Genomic DNA, 11,611 nt, shown 5'->3' with positions numbered 1-11,611 from the left:
CGGCAAAACATGTTGATTTAAACAGTAGCCTGCACTTCAATTTTAAATATAAATATTGTCTGTGATGGTTGATGCTTGCTTCTCAAATTGCGAGTTCAGAAAACTCATTTGAAATTAACCAATAGTGAGCCAGTAGTTTCTTTGTAAATTTGGAGGTAAGGTGATTTGTTCATTCAATGTTTTAGGTGTGGTGCAAAGATTTTTTGAGCTGTGCTGTTTGAGGGGCAAAGAATCAATGCGTGACATGAGGTTTCTATATCTCTTTGTTCTAGCTGTAGTCTACATTTGCTTGCGATCTCTACCACATCTGTTATAAATTCCCTTCATCATTTAGCATTTTCATGAAATGCACAGAACAATTAGACAAATTCCCCGGACGTTTTCTCTACAGTTTTTCCAGAAAACTTAAGTTTTGTTCTGTCAACTTGTGTTGATACTCAAAACTTTCAGAAAGTTTATTTTTAAACTTTTTATTCAAACTCTGAAGTGTACAGCCCCCACTTTGAATCAGTTTGGAAATGTCTACTCCTAGCACTGCTGCGGGTGAGTTCACTGCGTGGGATTATGTAGTATTTGTACTTATGCTGGTCACTTCTGCACTCATTGGAATCTATCAGGCAATTAAAGCTAGAGGCCAGCATAGCAATGTCCAGTATTTGTTGGGAAACAGACAGCTGAGGGCATTGCCTGTGGCTTTGTCCCTTGCGTCCAGCTTTATGTCTGCAATTACAGTGATTGGGACACCAGCAGAGGTTTACCGCTTTGGGGCCATGTTCTTGATTTTTTGCTTTACCTACGCCATCGTGATCACCGTCAGTGCTGAATTCTTCCTGCCTGTATTCTACAGACTGAATATCACCAGTACTTATGAGGTAAGAACAAAAGCTGATTTCCAAATTCATAATCCTCTGTCTTCAAGACCAATTGCATAACATTGCTTATCTCCACAGCTGTCTCAGCTTGTCTGAAACTTTATGCTTTACCTCCAGTCCCTCTGTACTTGATTACTCTGGTGATCTCCTTGCCAGACTTCTAAATTGCATCCTTCATAAACTTGATGTCATCTAGAACTCCACTTTCTGTGTCATAATTCATACCAAGTCCTGTTAAGCCATCATCCACATGCAATCTGATCTAAATTAACTTCTATACCTTCATGTTCGTACGTTCTCATAATTGTTTTCAAATCCTTCTATGACATCAGTTCTCTATCTCTTTAACTCCTCCAAAGATACCATCATCCGTGATTGCAGTGCTCCATCAGCTCCAGTTTCGTGTGCACTCTGACCTGGTTCGGTGAATTATTAGTGGCATAGAAACAAAAAGCACTGGAGAAATGCAGGAAGTTTGGCAATGTCTACGCAGGAAGAAACAGAGATAATGTTTTGAGTCCAATATGACTCTCCAGAACTCAGGAGGATCCAAAGAAGAGTTATATCAGGCTTGTACTTAGTTTCTCTCTCCACAGATTCTGCCAGATATGCTGAGTTTTCCAGCACTTTCTGTTTATTTCAGATCCCAACACTGTAGTACTTTGTTTTATTCTGGCAGTGCTTTCAGCTGTCTAGTTCCCGAGTTTTGAAATTCCTTCCTAAACCTCTTCACTGCTCTCTTCTTCTTTACGTCAGTCTGCCAGACACTTGGTTACCTGTTCTAATATTGATAGGACTTTAATTAGGAACTTGGGTTAGGGTTGGGGCATTAGGAACTTGGCTTAGGGTTAGGGCTAGGGCAAGGGCATGTAATCACTGAACACAAGGCTAGTGCAAACTGTTAGCATTTATTGCCTAGAAATGATGTACGTAAACGTAGTAGAGAAGCGCTTCACTGTTGCCTTCTTCCATCAAGTTTCAATCCCATGTGATCTGACGTCATCATGACAGAGCTTGTTACGAAAATGATCTGGAGCTCTAAGTTGAATATTGTTACATTTAGTCCCTTAGTCTACAAAATTTCTCCAAATTTGTGTTCAATCGTTGTCTGATGATGTTCCTCTGAAGCACCTTAGTACATCTTATAACATGATAGGTTTTAAGTTGATAGGTTTTAAGTGAAAAAGGAGGAATCCTTTTACGTCAAAAGAAGTGTTTATATTGTGCCCTCCAGTACCTCAGTATGTTCCTAAGTGCTTTGTCGCCAATATAACATTTTAAAATTGCAGTTACTGCTGTTATAGACCCAGCAGCCAACTTCTTCACAGTAAATTCCCACAAACATCAATCGCATACAAGATCAGAAAGTGAAAAAAAAGGGAAGATAAAAAGGAGCTATTTCCTTTGTCGATGATTTCAAAACAAAGCATCTTAAAATTAAAAATTGTTCAGCAATGATGTCAGATAATACAAAAGACCGCTGAGAAAAGGTACTAAGTATCTTGCTGAGGGGGAGATCAGGAATTTCTGTTGAAGAAAAAGATATCCAATATACCTGTGTTTCCATAGCATGTATTTTATGTACTATAGATGCCATAAAAATCCAACCTAACTCTTACAGCAGTAAAATCGCCAGAGCAAATCTCTCAGGTAATACACTTCTATTCATCCTGTCCATGCTGTACACCCTTTCTGAAAGCAGTATTCAGTAAAAACATTGGTCAAACCTGGTGAATACAAAACACTTTGAAATTGATCAGTGTTATATGTAAAATGCAGAACAAAATGGGTATTCCAAGTTGGAGGATGGGAAAAAAATTGTGTCTGTAAGAGCTGCTCCTTTTTTGAGGTATTTACAGTGTTGGAGCTGATTTCCTCAAATTCTGGGAGAAGTAATTACTGTTTTTTAAGCATTTGCATTATTTTGGAACTTTGGGGAAAAAAAAGAACAAAGCAAGAACACTTCTAAAATAAGGAAAACAGATAAAGAGAGTGACCACATGGGAAGTGAATCAAACAGAGAAATAAATCTGCACTGCTGTCTGACCCAGCAGTGAATCTGCACAGCTGACTGTTCTGCTGTTTGATTTCAAATATCTCTGGACATCAGAGTTCGTCTAAGAAAAATTAACAAACTGTAAAATTCACAGCTGACCTTGGAGAAACCTTTGTGGGAGAGCTCACAGCAGAGGAGCAACTAAGTGGCTTTCTAAAGTGTAATCTTAATGTTTTCTTTTTGTAAATCTACAATTGTGAGTAGGGTGCGTTCCTTTTTGATGTTTTATTAAGATCTGCTTCTTGATTAAACTTTAAAAATATGAAAACATAGGTACTAAGTTAGCCTGGAGCAGTGTTTTTTAGAGCAGTAAGACTATGCTATTCTCTGGGTCTGTAGATTGTTAAGGTGCAAAGATGGCATTTAGTAGAGTGATGTGCTCCTTCTGTCAGATTTGGGGGATTAGGGAGAGTTTCCATGTTACTCATGATTGTGTCTGCAGGAAGTGTGTTTTGTGGCGAGTCTTATCGGACTGCATGGATTGGTTGGAGTGGCAGCTAGAGGCAATGAGAAATTTACAGGAGCTACGGGGTGTGATAGATTGCAGTTGCAGGAAGGGAGGTAAACCAAAGATACAGTCAGGTAGATGGGTTACCTCCAGAAAAGGTAGGAGAGGGAGGCAGGTCAGGCAGGAGTCTCTTATGGCTATCCCCATCTCAAACAAGTATGCTATTTTGGAAAAAGTAGAGGGGTGGGTTGGACGGCCAACAGCGAGACGTTGCAATGGTGTGTTGCCTCCCTGGTGCCAGGATCAAGGATATCTCAGAGAGGGTGCAGAATATTCTCAAAGGGGAGAGGGACCAGCAGGAGGTCATTGTACACATTGAAACTAATGACATAGGAAGAGAAAAGGATGAGAGATTCTGAAGAGAGAATATAGAAAGTTAGGCAGGAATTTAAAAAGGAGGTCCTCAAGGTTAGTAATATCTGGATTAATCCTACTGCCACGAGCTAGTGAGAGTAGGAATAGGAGGATAGAGCGGATGAATGCATGGCAGAGGATCTGGTGCAGGGGAGAAGGATTCACATTTTTGGACCATTGGAATGTCTTCCGAGGTGGAAGTGACCTGTATAAGAAGCATGGATTGCACCTGAATTGGAAGGGGCCTAATATATTATGAGGAGAGGGTGAGGTAGGACTGATGAATTAAACTGCATTTCAATGCAAGAGGCCTAACAGGTAAGGTAGATGAACTCGGGGCATACTTGGGAACAGGGGATGGGGATATCATAGCAATTACAGAGACATGCTTCAGGGATTGACAGGACAGGCAGCTTAATGTTCCAGGGGTATAGATGCTATAGGAAGGATTGAAAGGGGAGCAAGAAAGGAGGGGGAGTGGTGTTTTTGATTGGGGATAACATTACGGCTGTACTTAGGGAGGATATCCCTGGGAATAAGTTCAGGTAAGTTATTGGGTGGAACCAAGAAATAAGAAAGGGATGATCACCTTATTGGGATTGTACTATAGACCCCCCCCCCAATAGTCAGTGGGAAATTGAGAAACAAATTTGTAAGGAGTTCTCAATTATCTGTAAGAATAATGGGGTGGTTATGGTAGGGGATTTTAACTTTCCAAACTTGGGCTGGGACTGCCAAAGTATTAAGGGCTTGGATGGAGAGGAATTTGTTAAGTTTGTACAAGAAAATTTGTGGATGTACCTACTAGAGAAGGTGCAAAACTTGACCTATTCTTGGGAAATAAGGCAGGGCAGTGACTGAGATGTCAATGGGGGAGCACTTTGGGACCAGTGACCATATTTCTATTAGTTTTAAAATAGTGATCGAAAAGGATAGACCAGATCTAAAAGTTAAAGTTCTAAATTGGAGGAAGGCCAATTTTGACGGTATTAGACAAGAACTTTCAAAAGTTGATTGGTGGGTGGATGTTTGCAGATAAAGGAATGGTCAGAAAATGGGAAGCCTTCAAAAATAAGATAAAGAGATTCCAGAGACAGAATGTTCTGTTAGGGTGAAGGACAAAGCTGGTAGGTGTAGGGAATGCTGGATGACGAGAGAAATTGAGCTTTTCATCAAGAATAAGAAGGAAGCATAGGTTAGGTATAGACAGCAGAGATCAAGTGAATCCCTAGAAGGGTATAAAGGCAGGAGGAATATACTTAAAAGGGAGATCAAGAGGGTGAAGAGGAGACATGAAATAGCTTTGGGAAATAAGGAGAATCCAAAGCGATTCTACAAATACATTAAGGACAAAAGAGTAACTAGGGAGAGAACAGGGCTTCTTAAAGATCAGCAAGGCAGCCTATGTGTGGAACTGCAGGAGATGGGGGAGATACTAAACGAGTATTTTGCATCAATGTTTACTGTGGAGAAGGATATGGGAGATGTAGAACATGGAGAAATAAATAGCGACATCTTGAAAAATGTCCACATTACAGAGGAGGAGGTGCTGGGTGTCTTAAAATGCATAAAGGTGAATAAATCCCCGGGACCTGGTCAGGTACACCTAGAACCCTGTGGGAACCTAGGGAAATGATTGCTGGGCCCTTGCTGAGATATTTGTATCATTGATTGCTGGAAGACTGGAGGTTGGCTGATGTGGTGTCACTATTTAAGAAAGGTGGTAGGGAAAAACCAGGGAACTGTAGATCGGTGAGTCTGACATCAGTGGTGGGCTTGTTGTTGGAGGGGATCCTAAGGGATAGGATTTACATGTATTTGGAAAGTTAAGGACTGATTAGGGATAGTCCACATGGCTTTGTGTGTGGGAAATCATGTCTCACTAATTTGGTTGAGTTTTTTGAAGAATTAACGAAGAGGATTGACGAAGGCAGAGTGGTGGATGTGACCTATATGGACTTTAGTAAGGTGCTCGACAAGGTTCCTCGTAGTAGACTAGTTGGTAAAGTTATATCACATGGAATACAGGGAGAACTAGCCATTTGGATACAGAACTGGCTCAAAGGTAGAAGACAGCGAGTGGTGGTGGAGTATTGCTTTTCCGACTAGAGGCCTGTGACCAGTGGTGTACCACAGGATCGGTGCTGAGTCCACTGCTTTTCATCATTTATATAAATGATGTGGATGTGAACATAGCAGGTATGGTTAGTAATTTTGCAGATGACACCAAAATTGGAGGTGTAGTGGACAGCAAAGAAGGTTACCTCAGAGTACAACAGGATCTTGATCAAATGGCCCAATGGACCGAGGAGTGGCAAATGGAATATAATGTAGATAAATGTGAGGTGCTGCAATTTAGAAAGGCAAATCAGGGCAGGACTTATACACTTAATGGTAAGGTCCTGGGGATTGTTGCTGAACAAGAGATCTTGGAGTGCGGGTTCATAGTTCCTTGAAAGTGGAGTTGCAGGTAGACAGGATTGGGAAGAATGCGTTTGGTATGCTTGCCTTTATTGGTCAGTGCATTGAGTGTAGGAATTGGGTGGTCATGTTGCAGCTGTGCAGGACATTGGTCAGGCCACCATTGGAACACTGCATGCAGTTCTGGTCTCCCTGCTACAGGAAGGAGATTGTGAAACTTGAAATGGTTCATAAAAGATTTGCAAGGATGTTGCCTGGTTTGGAGGTTTTGAGCTACAGGGAGAGGCTGAATAGGCTGGGGCTATTTTCCCTGGAGCGTCGGAGACTGCGGGGTAACCTTATAAAGATTTATAAAATCATGAGGGGCATGGTTAGGGTAAATAGACAAGGTCTTTCCTCCAGGGTTGGGGGAGTCCAAAGCTAGAGGGCATAGTTTTACGGTGAGAGGAAAGATCTAAAAGGGACCTTGGGGGCAACTTTTTCATGCACAGGTTGGTGCGTGTATGGAATGGGTTGCCAGAGGAAGTGATGGAGGTTGGTACATCACAACATTTAAAAGGCATCTGGATGGGGAACTGAATAGGAAGGATTTAGAGGGATATGAGCCAAATGCTGGCAAATGGTACTAGGTTAATTTAGGATATCTGGTTGGCATGGATGAGTTGGTCCGAAGGAGCTACTTCCGTGCTGTACATCTCTATGAGTCTATGACTCTAAAATCTGAAATACTTAGAGTGAACAAAGACACTTATTGTTTGTCAGTCAGTGCTTTCAGCAGTGAAGTACAACAGTTAAATAAATGTCAACACCTGGTATTTATGTATATAGGTGAACAATAGTCACTTAGAGGAGGAATTGGGGAGTTTCTAGAACTTGTTCAACTGAATTCCAGTAAGTATCACATCCTGCAATGAGGCTGGGATAAATAGATGAGGAAGTTGAGGGGAAGGAAATTATGAAACTGAACTCTAACCAGCTCAATTCCCTGGTCATGGAATTAATTCCGAAATAATGTGCCATTAAAGATCATCAACTTTACCGAAACATAAAACAGACATTCATTCTGAAGCCAATTCATGGCTATTGCTTGAATTTATATCGCGCGTACTGTTTGTAGTAAAACAAGTCACAAGATAATTCAAAGAAGCTGTATGAGGCAAAATTTGATACCAAGCCACAGAATTAGTTATTAGAACAGGTGACCAAATGATTCGATCAAAGTGATAGCTTTTGAGGTTGACTGGAAGGAAAGATGAGACACAGGTGTAGAGTGGGAATTCCAGAGGTTAGGACCTAGGCAGCTGAAGACATGGTCACTAATACTGGAGCAACCAAAATTGGGGTTGCTCAAGTGGCTGGAATTGGAGAAATACAGGGATCTTATATGGTTGCAAGCATGGAGGAGTTCAAGACATAGAGAGATATGAGGCCATCGAAGTATCAGAAAACAAGAATTTCAAACGGCATCACTGCCAGATTAGGAACCAATAAGGTAGATCAGTGAGCAGAAGGAAGATGGATGAATGGGTGTGAGTTAGGGTACAGGCAACAGACAAGTGTATAAAATCATGGATGGAAGTTGAGAGGTGACAGACCTTTAGAACAGTATTGTAATTGTTCAGCCTAGAGCTGAGATCTGAGATGATAAAGGTGAGCTGAGCAGATGGCATTGTAGAAATGAAACTACACTGTATTGATAATGGAGAGAAAATACCAGTTCAACTTCAAGCACTTTCCAGGAAGAGGAATGGAGTTGGTGGTGAGGGAAAAGAACTTATTTGGAAAAAGTGCTGAAATCTACTGCATGTCATTTCTAATTGAGCTCAACACCCAAAAAGAATCAAGTTAGTGTCCAAAGATGAGATATGACTAGAAAAGACTTCTTATGTGATTGAAATGATCTGTGAATGTAGCCTCTAATCTGAAGTGAATGAAGGATTTGGATCCACAAAGTGCAGCTTAGTTGGATTGGCCATGCTAAATTGCCCTGTAGTATCCAGGGATGTGCAGGCTAGTTGGATTAGCCATGATAAATACAGGGTTACAGGCATGGGTGGGTCTGGGTAGGATGCTCTTCAGAGGGCTGAAAGGCCCTTATCCACACTATAGGGATTCTATAATCCAATGTGTAAAAGAATTCTGAAAAGAGAAGAAAGATTTAAACTTTTTTTTACTGTCTTTTAATTGCTGCTAATAGGTTTTAGGTTTTTCGTGTTTATTTGATTTTGTTTGTGGACCTCAGAACATGGCCAAAGTAACAATTTGGAAATAAAGACATAGAAAGTTGATCATAATATGCCAGGACTCTGTCAAGTCAACTGCAGTGCAGCTCAGGTCTAAGATAGTGTTTGTTGTATTATTCAGTCAATCTCAGAAAGGCAGTATTCCTTTAAGACATGGTGCATGCGATGGTCTCGTATAAGAGGTCTCCTTCTTGCTCTCTGTTCATTCAATCACTCAGCAGTTAAGCAGTCAACCTGTCTACTAGTTGGTTCATCAGCTCATCATCGATTTGTACAATATAATAGTAATCTAAGTAAGCATACAACTTGGACTGCATGTGGAATTCTGATATGTCAAATGTATGTAGTTATTTGTTAATAAACTTCCAGATACATGACTCAATATGAACCCACTCTGTGGTATACGTTACATGGGCTAACATATAGAAAACCACAAGGTGTCCATCGGTAATGACACTACCCATAGCAGAGAAGATCACCACAGCTCTCAACCTGTTTGCTGGGACTTTCTTTTGAGCCAGGCATGAGGTCTATTTCAGGATTTTCCAAAGAAGGGACTACAGATTTACAGAACTGGTCATTGATTCCTAGCTCAATTAATATAAAGGTTTTAGTAACAAAAGCAAAGTTGCTTGACAGAAGAGGGAAATCTCCTCTTGATCCTGTTCTCTCCTAATACGGCAAGAATATGTAAGATTACATGCAGAACCATTGTAAACATAAGTTACTCAACACTGACTGTTTTTCTCTCTCCAGTATTTACTTATGAGGTACAACAAAATAATTCGGTACATTGGGACCTGTTTCTTCATCACTCAAACTGTGAGTATCAAATCTTCTACCACACCAAGATATTTCCAAGATACTTGAGTTTTAAATTGTTTGTTGATGAAGAAGGAGAAAACATCGAGGGCCATAGGGCCTGTACTGCGCTGTAATGTTCTATGTTCTAACCAAGGTTCCAAAACTTCCTGCCTTTATCTAATAACCTATGGACACTGTCTAGGTTCATTTGCAATGATCAACAATTTGTTTAAGATACCAGGAGAAAATAAATTGAATTAGCATCTCAGAGTGAGAAGCTGGACAGAAAAATATTCATGTTTCAGCCAGGTCTCCCAATTCTACCACTGAGCCTAAAGCCCAAGCTAGAGAGAAATCACTAATTTCATCAAGTGGGTGATGTTGTTAATTTAGTATCAGTCATGGTTCTGCTTGAGATTATTGATTAATGATATTGGATGTCTTTTTACAGGTGCTGTACACTGGGATTGTCATTTATGCTCCTGCACTAGCATTGAATCAGGGTAAGTACAAGTTAACATTTCTTACACATTTATTAACTAATAACCGTATAGTCGAATCCTAAGAGGAAGAGGCTGTTGTAGTGTATCGATGGTATCTCTACCACTGAGCTAGTAGGCCTGGGTTTAATTCCCACATGTTCCAGATGTCTGAGAAAGGGTCACCGGACCCGAAACGTTAACTCTGTTTTCTCCTTCACAGATGCTGCCAGACCTGATGAGCTTTTCCAGCAACTTTGTTTTTGTTCCGGATTTACAGCTTCGCAGTTCTTTTGGTCTTGATTGGGAAACTATCTAGTTCATGGAGACACTGGGGCTGTTTTTGTGTAATGGCAGTGTATCCCTCTGGACCAGGAGGCCAGGTTTCAAGCCCCATCTGCTCCAGAGGTGTATCATAACAGGTGTAAACAGATTGATTAGAAAATATCTAGTTAAAGGAGGGACTGAAGAATTTATAAGGGAATGTGTAGGGTCACAAAAAATCCACTAAGGGACAGTGACCAGTTGTCCATTCTGGAGAGTTCAAGCTAATAATTGACATTCATTTCATAAAGTCTCAAATGCCCGATGTTCATTCCTCCCTGCCAGCATCTCCCATTCCCTGGTATTCTGCATCAAATTCTCCTGTGGGAGGATGCACCGTGTTAGATGGTTGCTGTAGTCTCTAGTTCCTGGTGTGCATTAGGAAGCAAAGACTTAGGATGGAAAATTTCAATATGCTGGTGGCCACATGATATGACAAAATTGGCATAAGTAATGCCAAATTATTTTGCTTGTTGATCACATCCAATTGTTATAGAAAACTAATATTTCATTGTAATTACAAGCAATTGACATTCTTCCACACTTCCCAATGTAATAAAATTCAATCTCATCCAAGTCTGCCTTTCTCTCCAGTGTGTTTTAATGTCACTCAATATTCACAAAACCTGATATACAGCCAAGAGGAATATCACCTTCAATAATCTATCCCTGCTTTAAGATAACAATTAAATATTAGTTATTAAGGTAGCATTAATATTATGGGTCAGATTATTATTAAGAAGTTTGAGATAGATTCTATTACATTTTCATTTCTGCAACTTTTGCTTCCTCTGTTATCAGAATTGTCGGACAGAATCTCCTGCTCCCAGAGGTGGGGAGCTTGGATGTGGGAAAGGCAGTTCATTAAACAGAGTGGTATCGTAACCATAATCTGCACCTTCTTGTCTCCATCAGAATTAAGTTTTGGATGGGAAAGCCCAGATTTGGCCATCCAGTCCACCCACTGATTAAGACCTCTCAGAGACCATTTAACAGCACATTACAGGCTTCAGTCCACTATTTTAAAATTAACCCAGCTGTGAATGTTGCTGTCATCACGTGGGATGCACAATTGCTGCTACCCTGCGCATAGCTTGTAACAGGGGATTTCTCTCAAATTAAGTGCTTGATTGAGGGACTGGATGTTAGTCAGGCAGCTTTCAGCTGGGATCCACACCCCTGCCCTTGCTTCTGACTGCTGTCTGTCTGTCTCTCTCTCTCTCTTTCTTCTTCCCATACCGCCCCCCTCCACCTCACTCTGTATGATGCTAAATCCAAGGCATTCAGCTTCCCTGTTCCTCTTCAAATATTTTTATCCTTTTTCTTTCATGATTTCATTTTTTTAGCCCCCTCCCCTTACCTGGCTCTATTTCCTGTTTCTATATCAGTTTCTATTAGCCTTTTGTTTTCCATCTATTTCCGTACCATGCTCTACACCATCCTTCTGCTGGCTTCTCTCAACATATCTGTATTACTAATCTTTCATTGTGTTTCACACATATTTCTCTCACCTCCCTCTATTGTTCTGTCACTATCCATATCTCCTTATC

The 11,611-nt window shown here is 40.7% G+C and overlaps 1 protein-coding gene across 1 annotated transcript in view; it reads left to right on the top strand.

Moving 5' to 3' along the window:
* Positions 1–518: 518 nt before the first annotated feature.
* The window catches only part of LOC109911703 (sodium-coupled monocarboxylate transporter 1-like), a 77,301-nt gene continuing 66,208 nt past the window's right edge, over positions 519–11,611 (top strand). Inside the window, exons 1-3 of the mRNA XM_048611848.1 lie at positions 519–872; positions 9,211–9,276; positions 9,710–9,761. Of these exons, the coding sequence (XP_048467805.1) occupies positions 519–872; positions 9,211–9,276; positions 9,710–9,761 (472 nt within the window). The remainder of the gene's footprint in view (positions 873–9,210; positions 9,277–9,709; positions 9,762–11,611) is intronic.

Source organism: Rhincodon typus, chromosome 25, assembly GCF_021869965.1.
Source record: "Rhincodon typus isolate 14 chromosome 25, sRhiTyp1.1, whole genome shotgun sequence".
NCBI lineage: Eukaryota > Metazoa > Chordata > Chondrichthyes > Orectolobiformes > Rhincodontidae > Rhincodon > Rhincodon typus.
Note: the sequence above shows the minus strand (reverse complement) of the source record. Positions and strands in the feature narration are given on the sequence as shown.